The sequence below is a fragment of the Stenella coeruleoalba genome (assembly GCF_951394435.1).
Source record: "Stenella coeruleoalba genome assembly, chromosome: 20".
NCBI classification, from domain to species: domain Eukaryota; kingdom Metazoa; phylum Chordata; class Mammalia; order Artiodactyla; family Delphinidae; genus Stenella; species Stenella coeruleoalba.
In genome coordinates, this window is record NC_137166.1 from 36,885,464 (window position 1) to 36,906,895 (window position 21,432).

The 21,432-nt window shown below is 36.5% G+C and overlaps 1 protein-coding gene across 3 annotated transcripts in view; it reads left to right on the forward strand.

Moving 5' to 3' along the window:
• The window catches only part of SHCBP1 (SHC binding and spindle associated 1), a gene marked incomplete at both ends in the record, with an annotated part of 36,888 nt that overhangs the window by 6,039 nt on the left and 9,417 nt on the right, over positions 1–21,432 (forward strand). For 2 of the 3 annotated variants that reach the window (XM_079908075.1, XM_079908076.1), the window contains 6 exons: positions 4,175–4,267; positions 7,808–8,041; positions 8,133–8,301; positions 8,644–8,764; positions 13,452–13,583; positions 14,258–14,376. In XM_079908075.1, the coding sequence (XP_079764201.1) occupies positions 4,175–4,267; positions 7,808–8,041; positions 8,133–8,301; positions 8,644–8,764; positions 13,452–13,583; positions 14,258–14,376 (868 nt within the window). The remainder of the gene's footprint in view (positions 1–4,174; positions 4,268–7,807; positions 8,042–8,132; positions 8,302–8,643; positions 8,765–13,451; positions 13,584–14,257; positions 14,377–21,432) is intronic. The other variant, XM_079908077.1, reaches the window with a different exon arrangement.

The window sequence follows — 21,432 nt, forward strand, 5'->3', positions numbered from 1 at the left end:
GAAAGGAAAGAAGGTAAAGAAGGTGGTATACCATCACTTGTGCACTGATAAGCCTGACATACAGTGTTTTCAAGGATATGTCTGGCCAAAGAATGTTTTGTCAGGCCACTTCCAGGATCCTTAGGGGGTATGTGCCTGCCTTTCAACCTTTTTTGGCTTAGTCGGTTTCCACTTGCATTAATAGGTATGCTTTTTTTAGTTTTTCAGATAACTTTTTTGTCAGATAGTTCCTAATACAGATAGTTCTTTTGAATATTCTTTTTATAAGTATATTTACTAAGGAAGGCTTATTTTTGGCTAATTAAATATGGACTTAGGGGCTTCCCTGATGGCGCAGTGGTTGAGAGTCCGCCTGCCGATGCAGGGGACACGGGTTCGTGCCCCGGTCCGGGAGGATCCCACATGCTGCGGAGCGGCTAGGCCCGTGAGCCGTGGCCGCTGAGCCTGCGCGTCCGGAGCCTGTGCTCCGCAACGGGAGAGGCCACAACAGTGAGAGGCCCGCGTACCGCCAAAAAAAAAAGGACTTATATTCCTCCATGAACTGGAAGATTGGATAATATAAAGGTCATGTTAATAATGTTGCTTGATGTTTTGTAGTTCAAAAAGTACTTTCCAGTTTCTATGCCGTTAGTGAGTGAACCTGGTTTTGCTGAGCTTAATTTGATACTCTACAAAGAAGCAGAGTGTCTTGGGCCCTGCTTCTGACATTTCATAGAAAATTTCTAATTGTATGCAAGGACATTGGACTTGCATACAATGCAAGGACTGTAGGTATTCAATATTAGGTCAAACAACATAAATCTAAAGAACTGGCTTATGTCTAGAACCAAAATAACTCTCTTATGTTTCTCTCACTTACAAAATCTGTCAGTTGAGGCATATGAAGGTAAAGGGATAATTGACGAGTTTAGGAAATTAGGAATCAGGGAGCTAATCTCTTATGGGTATAGAAGTTGATAGAAAGACAAGTATCTGGAATTAGTAATAGTATTATTTGAAGGCGAGCCTGGCTAAATTATTCTTTATTTTGAGGTGAGGGCTCAGATTCTGGTCAGTGTCCAGAAAAGGTCAAATTATGAGGGTTTTCATTTGTTCATTTTATTCAGTAAGTATTTCAGTGCCAGGTCCTGAGTTGAGGGTGAGATGTGACTGGTGCACAAAACAGACACAATCACCATCACCAGGGAGACGTCAGTCTAAAGGTGGGAGATGAACCTTGATGAAATAATCACATAAAGATAATGTGTATGATTGGAAACTGCAGTGAGTGCTGTGAGGGATTACAGAGTGTTCTAAGACTAGGTCAGGTTGCTGTAATACGGTTATTTCCTGAGGAAATGGTATTTGAACTTGGGTCTGAAGGGTTGGCTAGGTGAAAGTGGTTGTGGCAGTTTAGGGGAGGGAACAGGTTCAGGAACTCAGTGAGTTTAAGGAGCCGGAGGGCCAACGTGGTTAGAACATAGGCAGTAATGGAAGAGACTTAGGAAACCAGCTTAGAGGTTGTCAGGGGTCCGAAGATGCAGGGATTTGTCAGCCAATGGACAATTTTTGTCTTTAAGAGCAGTGGGAAACCGCTGAAGGGTTTTCAATCAGCTTTGTGTTTTATGATATGATCAGCTTTGTGTTTTAAAAGGTTTGTTCTGGCTGCTGTGTAGAAAGTAAATGGAGGGGGAAGGGGTAGAGAGATCAGTTAAGAGGCAGAGTGGACTAGGGTGGAGATATGGAGAGTACAGATTAGGCTTATTGAGAAAGTAGGATGGCTAAGACTTGGTGGTAGAGTGGATATGGAAGAAGTCAAGGCTGACTCCCAAGTTTCTGTCTTGAGAGAATAAACACTGGAGGAGGTGCAGATGTGAATGAAATGTGATTGCCTGGTACTGAACTGGTGAGGATATTTGAGCTGGGTCATGAAGTGTAAATATAAGCTTACCAGGTGGAAAAGGTGGAAGGCAGTCTGACCAGCATGTCACAGCGGCTTTGAAAGAGCTTGTGAAATTGGTAGTTTGCACACAGGGTCTCTGAGGCAAGAGAGGTGCTCTAGAGGTGGACTGTGAGTCCATGTAATATCACCAAGCTCAGGAATTTGGATTTTGTTCTGAGGACAGCAAGGAGCCAGCAGAGTCTTTTGGTTGAGTAAGGGCATGCTCAGGTTTGGTTTTTTTTTGGTTTGTTTTTGAGAGATGGACTCTAGAGGGTGAAGAGAATGACAGTCTAATCTATAAGAATTAAGAGATGGCTTCATTTTCACTGCTCCTTCCTTTTCAACTTTTTGACAGTTATATCGTCTGTACTTCCTGGCGTTCCACTAATGCTTCTACTCCTACAGTACCATTGAAATTGTGCTTAAGGTCACTCATATTCTCATATCCAGTCGTCACTCCTCTGATCTCATCTTACCTTGACCTCTTGGTCACATTCTAATTATTTGATCATTCCCATCTTCTTAACATACTCTACTCTCTTTCCAGTTTCTGGGACACCACTTTATGATAGTGTGTCATGGGCTTGTTTTCTTAATAATCTTGGCCAGCTCTTTCCTCTTATGCTCAAACTTTAGAATGTTGAAGTTACCCAGGGCTCAGGCCTAGGCTATCTACACTTCTCTCTCTCTAATCAGCTTTGAAAGCACATTAGAATCTCCTGGAAATTTTCTTTATAGGAGTATTCCAACTACTACATGAAGAAAGAATGATAAGATGAGAATATCAGTATTTTGCAACCCATAATAAAGTAGAGGTTTCAGGCAATGATCATCAATGGCTGCTACAGCCATTGGTGAAAACCTGATAGGGAACTTTGTGGCAGATAAATCAGGCTGACAGTATCTGAATCCATTGATCATTCTTAAGCTCATCATCAAAAGAGATGACCAGGTATCATGTGCTTGGTGATGAAGCTACATTATACCTCCCTTGAAGTATTCTTGCCAAAAAGTCTTTCCTAAAGACGATCAAGTCCCTAGTCCTTACTATCAGTTTACTAGAAATAAAGGAAACAGAAGGACATGTTAACTGACCCCATGGGGAAGCAATCAGTAAAATTCAGAGTGTGGGAAACTATTAAATAAATTGCAAGGTGAAAAAGAGGGATGGATAATCTATAGAGTAAAAGTGATTTAATTAAATTCAATGGCTGACCCTTGTTTGGACCCTGATGAGCAAGCCAACTGTAAAACAACAGCAACAACAAAAGAGATAATTAGGGAAAACTGAACACTGACTGGATACTTGGTTATTAAGGAATTAAAACTTTTTTTGTATAAAGATTTATTTTAGAGGCACATACTGAAAATTTATGAGTGATATGATATGTCAGAAATTTGCTTTAAAATGATCCAGTGTCAGGATGGTGGAGGTAGGAGAGCAGAGAAGTAAGTGGGTGGAGTAGAGGTGAAATAAGATTGCCTGTGAGTTGATAATTGTTGAAGCTGGTGATGGATACATGGTATTCATGTTTTCTTGTTTGCTCTTGTATATGTTTGAAATTTTCCATGATGAAAAATTTGTTAAATCACTTTGGGGAGCTTTAAAAAAATATGGATCCTGCACCCTCCCTCCCCCATCCCCCACCCAAGAGATTCTAGTTTATTGGTCTGGAATAGGGTTGAAAATCAACTTTTAAAAGCTTCTCAGGGGACTCTAATGGGCAGTCAGGGTTGAGAACTACTGCTTTATTTTATGTCCCTGGATGATCTCATCTATTGCTCTAATGCCATCAATATGCTGACAACTTCCAGATTTATGTCTCTAGCCCTGACCTTTTCCTTGAGCTCTGGTCTTGTATATTTATCTGCACTCTTGACATCATCCATTTGGAGTTCAAATAGGCATCTCAACCTGAACATGGTGAAAACAGAACTCTTTATTTTCAACCCTAAACTTGTTTCTCTCCCAGTCTTTTCTATCTTAACAAATGGCACTACTTTCCACCAAGTTACAGATGGTCAATAAATAGTTCTTCTGATAAATAGAAGGTCCTAATAGAATCAATGTTATAGAAAACTTCTTTAGCCAATCCAAAGAAGTTCATGTGTGACTCATGACTATCAAATCTAGCAAATATTCAATCTTCTCTACCATACTTGATAGACTTGTTTTGATTTACTCTTATTCCTCCCAAACCCTAACATTTTAAGCCAGTGATTGAATTTGAGTGATACTAATTTCCTTTCCAGGTTTTTCTATCAGAACATTTGGAGGAGTTGGGATGAAGAAGAAGAGGATGAGTATGATTATTTTGTTAGATGTGTTGAACCTCGATTGAGATTGTAAGTATTTTTTAGTGGCCTTGTACATGTTGGAAAAAATAGCTATTTGTGATTTAATTTCACCTGTGTTTTGTATATACTGTATATATACTCCTACAGATAGAAACAGACTGATATAAAATAGTATAACCCACTGACAAGTTATTAAATAAAAATTGTACAGGTGCAGAGAAACCTACTTTTAGTGTTTATAAACCTACTTGTAGTGTTTTTAGAATCTAAAAGCAGAGAATTCAAGAACATGTAAATTAACAGCTCACTCTTGTAAATTTGAATAAAACTTAATTGAGCTAATATGTTAAAAAGAAACAACCCGTTACTAAACTCCATAAAAACAATTGAAGAACAGTGAAATTAATTGAATTATAGAAGACTTTTTTTTTCTTGAGTACAAACATAGTAGGCTAAACAGACTTACCTCAGGATGTTTTGTCAAGTTCTTTTCCTTAAATCTTATTTGATAAATAGATGAAAATACTAAATAGTTAATATTGATGGTGAATAAAAATTTCCAAAATACCTAAATACATTCTACTGACTTATCATATTTTGGTAGGGAAAAACCCTTCCATTATAAAAATAACCCAAATAGTTGTCCTGCACTGACTTTGTTAAATGTGGCTTCCACTAGATGGTGCTATAAGACCAGGTAACTTTTTGGTACTTGTGCATAGTAATTTAATACGCAGTGCTGCAATAAGAATAAAATTAGACCTTGCAGGCCAAAAAAAGAAAAAAAAATTGTAGAAGGTAATTTTTTTCCCTGTGTGAAAGATGATTTGGTTACATAAGATAAGGCAGTAACCCTTTACATTTCTGTATAACCAATTTGATTTAGTAAGTTTCTCTTCATTTAAACAGTGAATCATAAGTAAAAAATACGTGAGAAGTCTGGTTAAGGTTGGTTCTACCTGGTTTAGAACTATGTATGTCTGATTTCAGCTTTTCATAAATTGGCTGTGATTTCTATTTAGCCTTTCCAATTTTTCCATTATGCATTTCCTGTTTTCTCATAGTGTATTCAGTAAAATGCCAGAATTTCAATAAGCTTGCATATTTTCTAGTTTTGATATACTTGCTTTTAAAGAGCAATGATTGGTTTTGATTGAAGGGAAATGTAATGGTAGATGAATATCATGTATCTGGCAAATTTGATCTTTACTTGGAAAATAACTGTATTCCGATTTGACAGTCTTACATGTTCAAACAACAAGAAATGATTTACATACATATCTTATACATCACTGGCAGATGGGAAAGCATAAGGGAGGAATTGTTTTCAGTTATGGAGAAGAAACTATGGTACTTGATGGGGAAACTGGAATGTTATCAAATATAGGCAGACTCTTTAAAAGGTCCCTAGGCTAAGACAGGAGTAGAGCTATTCACAGGCAAGAGTTAAAGGGAATCAAACCATATTGTCTTGATTTTGCACTGTGAAGTAAATATTTTTCCTTTCTAATTCAAAACACTCTGCTTCAGAGCTTATGGGTCTGAGACACAGATGTTGGTTCATTACTTTCAGACTATGAAGTATCACTATAATGAGAAGAAATAAGCTGATTGGCATGGATATTGGAAATGCTAAGAAACTAATTTTAAAATTTGGGTCTTAATCTTTGTAACTTAGTAGATCTGATCAAGCAGTCAGTGGTTGGGCCCCCAATTTCTTGTTTGCAAATTGGATTTCTAGAATATCTTTAAATGAGTATGGATTAACCAAAGCAGACAAAATCCTTGCTTTTCAAGCTTCACCTAATTCATTTACTTGAAAAGTGGGAAAAATATTCTCTATTCATCTTAAATACTATTTAAATGTTCACTGTAACTTGATGTAAATTTGTTTAGGTCTTATTTAGAGCGTGACGAAGTTAAGAAGACATTATCTAAGGCAATCGTACTCAACCTTGGCTGCACATTAGAATTCCCAGGGAACTTTAAAAGATACCCCTCTACTTTTAGAGACTAATTTAATTGGTCTGGATGGGGACCTGATCATCTGTATTTTTAAAAGTTCCCCAGTGATTCTAATAAGCAGCCAAGGTTAAGAAGCTCTGGCCTAAGTCAGTATGCTTTTAACTGAGAAATAAAGCAATTATTTTAAAACGACAAGTAATGACAATAATATTGCAGTTTACTTTCAAATCCATTAATTTCATATCCATTAACTTGATTGTACACTCATAAATTATTGTATCTAGAAGTACTTTTTGTTCTGTCTATGTATTTGAGAAGGTTTATAAATTAATAATAAACTTTAAGTGCCAACACAGTTGTCCAATACAAAGTTATTTTGTTTTAATCACTCTCTGGTTTAGTAATAACAGCTTTATTTTTTTCTCAGAATCTCAAAGGCTTATGTTTTTGAAATACTCTAATAATCTTCCTGAGGGAATATTCAGCAAATTCTGCTCCATAGTGCTTTATTTATTTATTTAATATTTTATTTATTTATTTGGCTGCACTGGGTCTTAATTGCGGCACGTTAGAACTTTAGTTGCAGCATGCGAACTCTTAGTTGCGGCATGTGGGGTCTAGTTCCCTGACCAGGGATCAAATCCGGGCCCCCTGCATTGGGAGTGTGGAGTCTTAACCACTGAACCACCAGGGAAGTCCCCTCCATAGTGCTTTAAATGCAGGGAAGGGGGACTTCCCTGGTAGTCCAGTGGTTAAGAATCTGCCTTTCAATGCAGGGGACGTGATTTCAATCCCCTTAGTCAGGGAACTAAGATCCCACATACCGTGGGGCAACTAAGGCAGTGTGCCACAACTACCATGCCCACGTGCCACAGCTAGAGAGCCCACGTGCCACAACTACTGAGCCCTCGCGCTCTGGAGCCCGTGCTCCACAACTAGAGAGCCCGTGTGCTGCAACTATTGAGCCCGCGCACTCTAGAGCCCCTGCGCCACAACTAGAGAAGCCTGCGCACTGCAACGAAAGTCCCATGCACTGCAACAAAAGATCCCACATACCGCAACGAAGATCCCGTGTGCCTCAACTAAGACCTGATGCAGCCAAATAAATTAAAAAAAAAAAACTAAACTAAATTATAAAAATAAGTAAGTATAGGGAAGGACTAGATGATTTGAATCATTTAAAATTTTTGATCCTATAAATGTGGTAATCTTAAACATTGTTATGAAACTACTTGGGATACTATCCTCACCACCCCTACCTCCAGGTTGCCCTCTGCCACCCACTTATTAAGATTTTGAATCTAATATATGAGAAAATAATTTCTTGTTAAGTAATGATTACAAATTGTGCAACATGAACTCTCAGTGTTTCAAAAACACAAATGCTTGGATCTAAGGAAAAAAAAAATAGCAACTCCTCAAAAGAGAAAAGTTAGTGACCTTAATGAAGTGGTCCTTAAAGCTTTCAATAGCTTTCACCTACTCAGTAAGACTTAACATGTTCCTGAGTTGCATACTATGAAACACTTTTCTTACGGGGTCTTTGAGGACTGAATGGGTGTCTTAATGATGGGAAAATGTGTCTGAAAGGCAGTGGGTTTCAATTTGCTTTTAAACTTTCAGGCATTATGACATTCTTGAAGACCGAGTTCCTTCAGGACTTATTGTTGACTATCAAGATCTGTTGACTCAATGTGAGGAGAGTTACAGGAAATTTTTAAATCTGAGAAGCAGTTTGTCAAATTGTAACTCTGATTCTGAGCAGGAAAACATCTCCATGGTGGAAGGGTTAAAATTGTATTCAGAGATTGAACAGTTGAAACAAAAGCTAAAACTCATTGAGAATCCTTTGTTGAGGTATGTGTATCTTTGTTCTTCCCAACTAGTTGACATCTTTTCTAACCAGCTATGTTACTGAGAACTGACAGGTCTGTTTGGTTTCTTTAAGATATGTGTTTGGTTATCAGAAGAATTCTAATATACAAGCAAAAGGCATCCGTCCCAGTGGCCAGAAGGTCACCCATGTGGTCTCCTCCACCATGACGACTGGTCTGCTGCAGTCCCTGGTCAGGGATAAGCTTTGTCCAGAGCCTTGTAAGGAAGAAATAGAAATTCAGGTAAAAGGAGAGTTTCTTGCTCCAGGTGGCTTTTTTTTCTTCAGATTCACCCCAGGCTTTCCTGAATTCTACAAAAAGTTTTTAGGAGTTTCCCAGAGCTGGTTTTCTGTGAAATGGAAAGCAGTGAGAGCACCACCTTTCTGCAGTATTAGTCAGTTATCAACCATGCACTGAGCTCAGTGCAGTAGCAAAGGAGGCACTGAGCTCAGTGCAGTAGCAAGGGAGATACCTACATACGTAGTTTTGGCTCCCTTTTGAAAATGAAACATGAAGGCACCTGGAGTAATACTCAGGTTGCATTTGAGGGGTATATATTTGCAATATGTTGTTGTTGTTTTCTAGTTCCATAGTGATCCGTTGTCTGCTATAAATGCCTGCTATGAGGGCGACACTGTTATTGTTTGTCCTGGCCGTTACGTGGTACATGGTACGTTCTCCATCGCTGACTCCATTGAGTTAGAAGGTGAGTATGGAAGATCATACAACCAAACTCTCGTGCATGATACGCTTAAGATAACAGTAAATCACTGATCTTGTTGAAGCTCCAAGAATTTGATTTCGACCCATTTGATTTCAAATGACTTGCCTTGAAACATTAAGGGTTTTTGGAGTGTACAGGTTATTGACTCAGTGTTTGAGCAACATGAGGTGTGATTCTTTGTGGCATTATAAATGTTGGGAAAACAAAAACATAGAGAAAAAAAGACCATTAGGAAGAAGTATAATTCCAGATTATAGGTGGTTGGTGAAAAGGAAATTCATTATTAGAATTAAAAAAACATTCCAAGCAATATTTTTTAATTTGTTGCTTCCTCTTATTTCATATATGTTGTGGACATATTGGTGCTTTTTTTTTTTTTAATTTAGCTTACTTTTGTGAAAGGTATAGGTCCAACTTGAAATTAGATGCAAAATCTTTATCTTAATTCTTTAAAAGCTTGTTGAATGTCATAAGTTCTAAAGTGTACTTTTGAGAACATTAATGTTGAAAGAGTCTTTTAAAAATAACTTTATTTATTTATTTAATATTTGGCTGCGTTGGGTCTTCGTTGCTGTGCGCGGGCTTTCTCTAGTTGTGGTGAGTGGGGGCTACTCTTCGTTGCCGTGCAAGGGCTTCTCATTGCAGTGGCTTCTCTTGTGCAGCACGGACTCTAGGCGCATGGGCTTCAACAGTTGTGGTAGGTGTGCTCAGTAGTTGTGGCTCGCGAACTCCAAAGCGCAGCCTCAGTAGTTGTGGCACTCGGGCTTAATTGCTCCGTGGCATGTGGGATCTTCCCGGACCAGGGATCAAACCCATGTCCCCTGCATTGGCAGGCGGATTCTTAACCACTGCACCACCAGGGAAGTCCTAAAAATAACTTTTTAGGAGTTGAAATCTTATTGTACATTTAGAGTGATTCCTAAATTTAGGTTACTTTACAGTAGTTCACCTTGGTCCTTTGTATTTGCATAGCGTGTCAAATTTAGATGCACCTGTTCAACTATTTACCAGAAGAGCTTCAAGTTAGCAATAAAGCTTGTCATGCAAAAAATCATATATCATTTTGGGACTGGAGCAGCTGTTCACAAACTGCTTAAGCTATGTTCTTTAATTTTATCTTTTCGAGAGTTCTTAATGGAAGCAAGGCTGGGAATTTAATTTCCTGCTGTTCACTAGTACACCACCTCATCCCCTTTTTTGTTTTATGTGTGTAATTTTTGTTCTTTTTCCACTCCAATATTTGATATATAATAGATGTGTGTTTATAAACATCTGCAGGATAAAGCACTACAATAAAAACACTTCATTTTTTTGGCATAGTGCAAACAGCATTGCTATTACAGATTGTATGGTGGATAAGCATTCTTCCTAGATTGTTGAGGAAATTATAATGTGATTGCCAACATGTCATAAATAAACATATAGAATTCTGATAGTTAAGTGTAAGAATGACTGTAAATTTATGAACAGAGGGCATTTCTGAGAATTTGGGGAATCAGGTGATATCTCTAGTCTGAATATATGGAGTACTTGTTCACGAGTAAGATTAAAGCTTATCTGATAGCTTTTCTGATCTATAGCTGACACTTACAACAAGAGATATATATCGAGTACCTGCTATTTGCAGGGTATTAACAGTACTTATAATAGGATTTTTCTTTCTTGTTTAGAAAATCCATTCAGTTTGGCGAGGGCTTTGTGTTTTAAACTGCTAAGATTATGTAATTTGTTTATGTAATAACTTGTTTATATAATGTAATATGGCCATTCTTTTTATATTTTTAATTTTTCACATGATAGAAAGCCATAGCTATTATAAAAATGTGCAAAGTACAGGTAGACACATAAAAAGAATCAGGGAAGGACTTTCCTGGTGGTGCAGTGGTTAAGAATCCGCCTGCCAATGCAGGGGACATGGGTTCAGTCCCTAGTCCGGGAAGATCCCACATGCCATGGAGCAACTAAGACCACGCACAACAACTACTGAGCCTGTGCTCTAGGGCCTGCAAGCCACAGCTACTGAGCCCCTGTGCCGCAACTACTGAAGTCCACGCACCTACAGCCCATGCTCTTCAACAAGAGAGGCCACCGCAGTGAGAAGCCCGTGCACCACAACGAAGAGTAGACCCCGCTCGCCGCAACTAGAGAAAGCCCATGCGCAGCAATGAAGACCCAATGCAGCCAAAAATAAATATAAAAAAAAAAAAAGAATCGGGAAAGAAATTTACTCACAATCTAATCGTCCAGAATTCACCACTGGTAGCATTCCTGTGTGTGGAGTCCTCTTGCATTCTCTAGTGTCCCCAAAGGCTTGTCTGTACTCTTCAAGTGTAGAAAACTTTAGTGACTTTGCCTGTTTAATGTTGTCACTGCTTTCATTTACTCAAGCAAAGACTCAGCTTTAGACAGTGAGAGTTATTTCTTAAAGCTTTGTCTGTGTGATTCTGTTTTATGATAAAAGTCAGGCAGGGTTTTCTAGTTTTCTGATACTCCAGTTTTTCATAAACCCATTCAGAGGTCTGACCTGTATTATTAGTTTGATTAAGATTTGTAGATCCCACTACTGGGCATATACCCTGAGAAAACCATAATTCAAGAAGAGTTATGTACCAAAATGTTCATTGCAGCTCTATTTATAATAGCCAGGACATGGAAACAACCTAAGTGCCCATCATCGGATGAATGGATAAAGAAGATGCGGCACATATATACAACGGAATATTACTCAGCCATAAAAAGAAACGAAATTGAGCTATTTGTAATGAGCTGGATAGACCTAGAGTCTGTCATACAGAGTGAAGTAAGTCAGAAAGAAAAAGACAAATACCGTATGCTAACACATATATATGGAATTTAAGAAAAAAAAAATGTCATGAAGAACCTAGGGGTAAGACAGGAATAAGACACAGACCTACTGGAGAACGGACTTGAGGATATGGGGAGGGGGAAGGGTGAGCTATGACAGGGTGAGAGAGAGGCATGGACATATATACACTAACAAACGTAAGGTAGGTAGCTAGTGGGAAGCAGCCGCATAGCACAGGGATATCGGCTCGGTGCTTTGTGACCGCCTGGAGGGGTGGGATAGGGAGGGTGGGAGGGAGGGAGATGCAAGAGGGAAGAGATATGGGAACATATGTATATGTATAACTGATTCACTTTGTTATAAAGCAGAAACTAACACACCATTGTAAAGCAATTATACCCCAATAAAGATGTTAAAAAAAAAAAAAAGATTTGTAGAGAACAAAGTTTTTTATTGGTTAACAAGGTAGACCTATCTTTCCAATAGCTAAAACTGTTCTAAGTCAGTTTGTCAGATTTTGTCAATCTGTTTAAGAGAATATAAAATTTAGAAAATCTTGAGAAATGCCTAGGCTTTTTCAAACCTAATTATGATAGAATAATAGAATCTTAGAGTTGGGAAATAAAAAACTTGTAGGGCTAAAAGCTTCAGAGCCCTCTGACCCAGCTGTGAGTACTTAGATTATTACTATTTTTTTAACTTATTTATTTATTTTTATTTTTTAACATCTTTATTGGAGTATAATTGCTCTCCAATGGTGTGTTAGTTTCTGCTTTATAACAAAGTGAATCAGCTATATGTATACATATATCCCCATATCTCCTCCCTCTTGCATCTCCCTCCCACCCTCCCTGTCCCACCCCTCTAGGTGGTCACAAAGCACCGAGCTGATCTCTCTGTGCTATGCAGCTGCTTCCCACTAACTATCGATTTTACATTTGTTAGTGTATATATGTCCACGCCACTCTCTCACTTGGTCCCAGCTTACCCTTCCCCCTCCCCATGTCCTCAAGTCCATCCTCTATGTCTGCATCTTTATTTCTGTCCTGCCCCTGGGTTCTTCAGAAGCTTTTTTTTTTTTGTTTTTTTTTAGGTTCCATATATATGTGTTAGCATCCGTATTTGCTTTTCTCTTTCTGACTTACTTCACTCTGTATGACAGACTCTAGGTCCATACACTTCACTACAAATGACTCAATTTCGTTTCTTTTTATGGCTGAGTAATAGTCCGTTATATATATGTGCCACATCTTCTTTATCCATTCATCTGTCAATGGACACTTAGTTTGCTTCCATGTCCTGGCTATTGTAAATAGTGCTGCAATGAACATTGTGGTACATGACTCTTTTTGAATTATGGTTTTCTCAGGGTATATGCCCAGTAATGGGATTGCTAGGTCATATGGTAGTTCTATTTTTAGTTTTTTAAGGAACTTCCATACTGTTCTCCATAGTGGCTGTATCAATTTACATTCCCACCAGCAGTGCAAGAGGTTTCCCTTTTCTTCACACCCTCTCCAGCATTTATTGTTTGTAGATTTTTTGATGATGGCCATTCTGTTACTATTTTTTTTAATAGCAGTTTTGTAAGTGACTTTAGTGCTGAAACTAGTATGAGATGGTTGATAGGGGGTAGTCTTCCTGATATGCAGGCAATTTGAGGAGTTGTTATTAAAAATTGTATACCTTGGTAAAAATTAAGCAAGATATGTGGAGAGATAATTAGATTTTATTTAAATGTAACTGGATTAACTGGTCTCAGATATCATTTGGAGTCATTTGAAATAGAGGAATCTGTCATAGAAATTTTGTGTTTAGACATTTCCCCTCACCTATCTTAAATGTTCTTGCTCTCTTCCTTAGGATATGGTCTACCAGATGATATTGTGATAGAAAAGAGAGGCAAAGGAGACACTTTTGTGGATTGTACGGGTGTGGATATTAAAATCTCAAGCATAAAATTTGTTCAGCATGATGCTGTGGAAGGAATCTTAAGTAAATATCTGAATATTTCATGTATTATTTGTTCCAGACTTTGAAGGAAAACTGTACTTTCCCTGAAAGATAGAATTTAATAAAATGCCACTCTTGAGTAGTATGCAAGGCGGATTAATTATTTATGTACATAGCTTGACGACTGAGGAAGCTTACTCTAAAGTGAAAAATAGTTCAATGTATTCTTGAAAATTTGTTAGTTTAATATTTGTTTCTGTGTGATCATTTTTTTTCTTTTAAAACATTCCAGTATTGTGGTCTGTGTTCTTTGTATTTGACTTAGCCCTGGACTCAAACCAGCTATCTTCACATTGTGATAGTATTTATTTCCTGGGATTTGTATCCCTTATTTTGAATTGGGCCTCCTTTTCTTCTCTCTTCTAAGATAGTCATGAAAGTTACTTTCTGATATTTTTTTTGTAATGAGAAGTGCTTTTTAACTTGATTTTGCATTTCTGAGGGCAAGTCATTCTTTTTTAAGAATGCTGCTTTTAGATTTTATCAATAGAAAATAACTCAAAATAGTGATTGTTTTATAAATTATGAATTCATAATTCCAGTAACAGAGTTTAAATGAGAAATATTTAGACTGTATCTAATATCAGCTCTAGGCCATTTCTAATATTGGAAAAGACACATTACTTAAAGTATTTGATTGCATGTTTTCATCATAGTTATTCACCGTGGCAAGACTACATTGGAAAACTGTGTTTTGCAGTGTGAAACTACAGGAGTCACAGTACGAACATCAGCAGAATTTTTAATGAAGAGCTCAGATTTATATGGTGCCAAGGTATGATAATCTCTTATGGGAAGTAGTTTAAGTTCTAAATAAGTAAATAAAATGTCCTGGGACAAGATGTAAATGCATACTCCTGTTCCGTTTCTTCAAAGAAGTTCAGATACTTCCGTGTACTAAGTCAGCCAGACTCAACTGTATAAGGTTCTTCTTATTTAGCATTTTCAAAACAGAGATTAGGAAGAAAATAATAAATCTCACAGTTTCTCTGTCATACCTTTAAAAGAGGTTAGACCCTTTAAGTTGTAACTATGTAAATGATGTTGTAGCAACTGAGGCTGGGTTGATTTTTTTAAATTAAATTTTTATTTTGAGATTGTAGATTCACATTCTGTTGTAAGAAGTAATACAGAGGTAGTCTGTATGTGTATCCTTTACCAGTTTCCTCTAATTGTAACATCTTCCAAAACTATAGTACAGTATCACAACCAGGATAAGATTGATTCAGTCAAGTTGAATATTTCCATCACTACAAGGATCCTCCATGTTGCCCTTTAAAGCCATATCTAGGTGCCTCTCCTCCTGACTTCATTAATCACAGGCAAACGCTAATCTGTTCTCCATTTCTGTTATTTCATCATTTCAAGAATGTTATATAAATAGAATCATACAATATACAACCTTTTGGAATTGGCTTTTTTCACTCAGCACAGTTCTCTGGAGCTTCACCCGGGTTGTTGCATGTACCAATAGGTTGTTCTTTTTTATTGCTAAGTAGTATTCCTTGTATGGTTGTTCCACAGTTTAACTGTTCACTTGTTGAAGGACAGCTGGATTGTTTCCAGTTTTTGGCTTTTGTAAATAAAGCTGCTATAAACATTGGTGTACAGGTTTTTGTGCAAACATCGTTTTCATTTCTCTGGGGTAAATGCCTAGGAATGCAGTTGCAGGGCACGTGGTTAGTTGCATGCTTACTTTCTTTAAGAAACTGCCAAACTTTTCCAGAGTAGTTGCACCAGTTTACATTCCCACTAGCAATGTTTGAGTGATCCAGTTTCTCCATATCCTAAGCAGCACTTGGTATTTTCACTACTTTTTAATTTTAGCCATTCTGATAGGTGTGTGGTTTTAATTTGCATTTCCCTAGTGGTTAATGATGTTGAACATTTTTCATATGCTTATTTGCCATCCTTATCTTCAGTGAAATGTGTATTCATGACTTTTGTCCATTTTCTAATTGGATTGTTCGTTCTTTTTTACTATAGAGTTTTAAGAGTTCTTTATAAATTCTAGATATGAATCCCTAATTGGGTATGTCATTTACAGATATCTTATGCTAGTTTGTAGCTTGTTTTTTCATCATTTTCACATGGGCTTTTGCAGAGCAAAGTTTTAAAATTTGATGAAGCCCAATTTATCAATTTTTCCTTTTATGTGTAAGAACTCTTTGTCTAGCCCTTGGGTGCAAAGATTTTCTCCTTTTTTTTTTTTTTCAGTTTTATAGTTTACATTTTACATTTAAGGTCATGAACCATTTTTGAGTTAATTTTGGTATAAGGTGAGTTTTAGGTCAAAGTTCATTTATTTGCTTATGGATGTCCAGTGGTAACTGCACCATTTCTTGAAAAGTCTATCCTTAAATAAATTGGTTTTGTAGTTTTATAGTTTTTTTTTTTTTTTTTTTTTTTTTTTGTGGTACGCGGGCCTCTCACTGCTGTGGCCTCTCCTGCTGCGGAGCACAGGCCCCGGATGCACAGGCCCAGTGGCCATGACCGACGGGCCGAGCCGCTCCGCGGCATGTGGGATCCTCCCGGACCGGGGCACGAACCTGTGTCCCCTGCATTGGCAGGCGGACTCCCAACCACTGTGCCACCAGGGAAGCCCTGGTTTTGTATTTTTATCAAAAATAATTTGGGTATGTTTTTGTGGGCCAATTTCTGGGTTCTCTGGTAGAATAATTCCTCCCACTCTCACTTGTCTTTTTTTTAAATTGTTTCAGCTATTCTAGTTCCTTTGCCTTTCAATATAAATTCTAGAAATATCTTGTTCGTATCTACAAAAAGTCTTGCTAAGATTTTAATAGGACTTTCAATAAACCTATATATCAATTTGGGGAGAATGGACATCTTTTTTTACGTTGAGTCTTCCAATCTGTGAACATGGTATGTCTCTCCATTTATTTAGATCTTTGATTTTTTTCATCAGCATTGTGTAGTTTCAACGTACAAGTCTTGTATATGTTTTTATAGATTTGTACCTAAACATTTCATTGTAAGTGATATTATATTTTTAATTTATTGTGCTTATTGCTAGTATATTGAGATACAATTGATTTTTGTATGTTTGTTTATATCCTGTGACCTTGCTGAACCTTCTTATTAGTTCTAGGAGTGTTTTTATAGATTTCATGGAATTTTTCTATGTAGACAGTCATGTCATCTACAAATAGAGACAGTTTATTTCTTCCTTTCCAGTCTGTTTACCTTTGGTTTCCTTTTCTTGCCTTATGGCACTGACTAGAACTTCCAGCGTTTGTGTTGAATAAGAGTGGTGAGAGTAGATATCCTTACCTTGGTCTTGATATTGGGGGACTGTATTCAGTATTGTACTGTTAAGTATAAGGTGTTTTTTGCTTTTTTAAGAATTAAAAAAAATCCTTTTTCAGCTTTATTGAGGTGTAATTGACAGAAATTTTATATATTTGAGGTGTCCAATGTGATGATTTCATATAAATATACATTATGAAATGATCATCACAGTCAAGCTTTCATTACCTCACATCATTACCTTTTTTTAATTCCCCATCCGCTCTTCCCTCTGGCAACCACCTGTTTGTTCTCTGCATATATGACTTTGTTTCTGTTTTGTTTGTTCGTTTGTTTTGTTTTTTAGATTCCACATATAAGTGAAATCATACACTATTTGTCTTTCTCTGTCTAACTTATTTCACTTCGTATGATACTGTCTAGGTCCATCTTAGTCGTCGCAAATGGCAAGATTTCATTCTTTTTTATGGCCAAGTAATATTCCATTTGTGTGTGTGTGTGACACTACATCTTCTTTAATCCATTCATCTGTTGTTAGGCACTTAGGTTGCTTCCATATCTTGGCTATTGTAAATAATGCTGCAATGAACATACATTTTTTTGAGGTACATATATTGTTTTGAATTAGTGTTTTCGTATTCTCATATAAATACCTAGGTGTGGAATTGCTGGATTGTATGGTAGTTCTGTTTTTAATTTATAGAGGACTCTCCTTACTGTTTTCCATAGTGGCTGCACCAACTTACATTCCTACCAACAGTGTGCTACAATTTCCTTTTCTCCACATCCTTGCAACACTTACTGCTTATTGTCTTTTTGTTAATAGCCATTCTAACAGGTGTGAGGTGATATCTCATTGTGATTTTGATTTGCATTTCCCTGTTGATTAGTTATGCTGAGCACCTTTTCATGTGCATGTTGACCATCTCTATGTCTTCTTTGGTAAAATGTCTTATTAGGATCCATTTTTTAATCTGGTTGTTTTGTTTTGTTTTTATGTTGAGCTGTATGAGTTCTTTGTATATTTTGGATATTAACCCCTTATCTGATATATTGTTAGCAAATATCTTCTCCCATTCAGTAGGCAGCCTTTTTGTTTTCTTGATAATTTCCTTTGCTATGCAAAAGCATTTTAGTTTGATGTAGTCCCATTTCTTTATTTTTGCTTTTGTTTCCCTTGCCTTAGGAGACATATCTAAAAAATATTGCTCAGACCAATGTAAAAGAGGGCACTGGCATTGTTTTCTTCCAGAAGTAGTCTAGTTTGATTCTTTTGTGTGTAGCTGTCCAGTTTTCCCAACACTATCTGTTAAAGAGGCTATCTTTTCTCCATTGTATATTCTTGCCTCTTTTATTGTAGATTAATTGTTCAGATGGTGGGGTTCATTTATGGTCTTTCTATTTGTACCATTGATCTATGTGTCTGTTGTGCCAGTACCATACTGTTTTGATTACTGTAGCCTTGTAGTATAGTTTGAGGTCAGGGAGCTTGTTTTGTTGTTCTTTCTCAAGATTGTTTTGGCTATTTGGGGTCCTTTGTTTTTCCATACAAATTTTAGAATTATTCTAGTTCTGTGGAAAACGCCATTGGTATTTTGATGGGAATTGCTCTGAATCTGTAGAGTGCCTTGAGTAGTATGATCATTTTAAAAGTATTCTTCCAATCCATGAGCACAGTATATCTTTCCATCTGTTTGTGTCATCTTCAATTTCTTTTATCAGTTTTTTAAGTTTTCTAAGTATAGGTCTTTTGTTTTGTTTTTTTTTTGGCTGCACTATGCATCATGCAGGATCTTAGTTCCCTGACCACAGATTGAATCCATGCCCCCTGCAGTGGAAGCGTAGAGTCTTGACCACTGGACCACCAGGGAAGTCCCATAAATATAGGTCTTTTACCTCCTTAGTTAGATTTATTCCTAGGTGTTCTTTTTGATGTGATTGTAAATGGGATAGTTTTCTTAATTTCTCTTTCTGATAGTTGTTAATGTATGGAAATGTAACAGATTTCTGTATGTTAATTTTGTATCCTGCAATTTTACCAAATTCATTGAGTTCTAGTAGTTTTTCGGTGGCATCTTTAGGGTTTTCTATGGATAGTATCATGTCATCTGAAAACAGTGATGGTTTTACTTCTTCTTTTCCAATTTGGATTTCTTTTATTTCTTGTCTGATTGCTGGGGCTAAGACTTTCAATACTACGATGAATAAAAATGGCAAGAGTGGGCATCCTAGTCATGTTTTCCTGATCTTAGAGAAAATGCTTTCAGCTTTTCACCACTGAGTATGGTATTAGCTGTGGGCTTGCCATATATGTCATTCATTATATTAAGGTATATTCCACCAATGGACACTTTGTTGAAAGTTTTTATCATAAATGGATATTGAATTTTGTCCAAAGTTTTCTCTGCATCAACTGAGATGATCAAATGATTTTTTATTCTTTCATTTGTTAATGTGTTGTATCATGTTGATTAATTTGTGGATATTGAGCCATCCTTGTATCCCTGAGATTAATCCCACTTAATCATGGTGTATGATCCTTTTAATGTATCATTGGATTCTGTTTGCTAATATTTTTTTGAGGATTTTTGCATCTATGACTGTCAAGAATATTGGCCTGTAATTTTTTTTGTTTTTTTGTGGTATCTTTTTCTGATTCTGATATCAAGGTGATGCTGGCCTCATAGAATGAGTTTCTGAGTGTGCCTCTTCAATTTTTTGGGATAGTTTAGGAAGGATAGGTGTTAACTCTTCTTTAAATGTTTGGTAGAATTCACCTGTGAAGCTGTCTGGTCCTGGACTTTCATTTATTGGGAGCTCTTTTATTACTGATTTAATTTCATTACTGGTAATTGATCTATTCATATTTTCTATTTATTCCTGTTTTGGTCTTGGGAGACTGTACATTTCTAGGGATTTATCCATTTTTTCTAGGTTGTCTATCTTATTGCCATATAATTGTTCCTTGTAGTCTTATGTGGTCCTTTGTATTTCTGTGGTGTCAGTTGTAACTTGTCCTCTTTCATTTCTGATTTTATTTGGGCTTTCTTTTTTCTTTGTGAGTCTGGCTAAAGGTTCATCAATTTTGTTTATCTTTTCAACGAACTAGCTCTTAATTACATTGATCTTTTCTATTGCATTTTAGTCTCTATTTCATTTATTTGTGCTCTGATCTTTATTATTTATTTCCTTGTCCTAACTTTGAATTTTGTTTTTTTTCTAGTTCCTTTAGGTTTAAGGTTATTGTTTATTTCAGATTTTTTCTTGTTTTCTGAGGTAGGTTTGTATCACTATAAACTTCCCTCTTGGAATTGTTTTTGCTGCATCCCATAGATTTTGGATCATTGTGTTTCTATTTTCATCTGTCTCCAGGTATTTTTTTATTTCTTTGATTTCTTCAGTGGCTCATTGTTTAGTAGCATATTGTTTAGCCTCTACATGTTTGTGTTTTTTGCATTTTTTTTCTTGTAGTTGATTTCTAGTCTCATACCATTGTGATCAGAGAAGATGCTTGAAAGGATTTCAGTCTTCTAAATTTTTGAGATTTGTTTTGTGGCCTGTAGAATTGTCCATGTGCAGTTGAAAAGAATGTGTTTTCTGCTGCTTTTGGATGGAATTTTCTCTATGTATTTATTAAGTCCATCTGACCAGTGTTTCCTTATTGATTTTCTGTCTGGATGATGTATCCATTGATGGGGTGTTAAGTACCCTACTATTATTGTGTTACTGTCAATTTCTTACTTTAAATTCTCCAAATGTGTCAGTGCTTACATATTTACAATTGAAATATCTCCTTGTTGGATCTATCCCTTTATCTTTATATAATGTCCTTTGTAGTCTCTTGTTACAGTTTTTGTTTTAAAGTCTATTTTGTCTGATATAAGTATTGCTATCCCAGCTTTCTTTTCATTTACATTTGCATGGAGTACCTTTTTTCATTCCCTCACTTTCAGTCTGTGTGTCTTTAGATCTGAAGTGAGTTTCTTATAGGCAGTATATATACGGGTCTTGTTTTTGTATCCATTCAACCACTCTATGTCTTTTAATTGGAATGTTTAGTCCATTTACATTTAAAGTAGTTATTGATAGATATGTACTTATTGTGATTTTGTTAGTTGTTTGGGGGTTGTTTTTGCAGTTCTTTATTGTTCCTTTCTTTTCTTTTGTTCTCTTCCCTTGTGATTTGATGACTATCTTTTGTGTTATGTTTGGATTCCTTTCTCTTTTTTGTGTGTGTATCTATTATAGATTTTTGATTTGTGGTTATCATGAGATGTACATATAGCAATCTTTATGTATATGTGATTATTTTAAGTTGCTAGTCTCCGAATTTCAAACACATTTTAACAACCCTGCAGTTTTACTCCCCTCCCCCTACAGTTACTGTTTTTTTGACATCATATTTTACATCTTTTTGTTTTGTATATCCCTTAACTACTTATTGCAGATATAGATGATTTTACTGTTTTTTTCTTTTAATCTTCCTACTAGCTTTGTACATGGTTGATTTACTACCTTTACTGTATAATTGTCTTTATCAATGAGCTTCTTTTTTTCATAATTT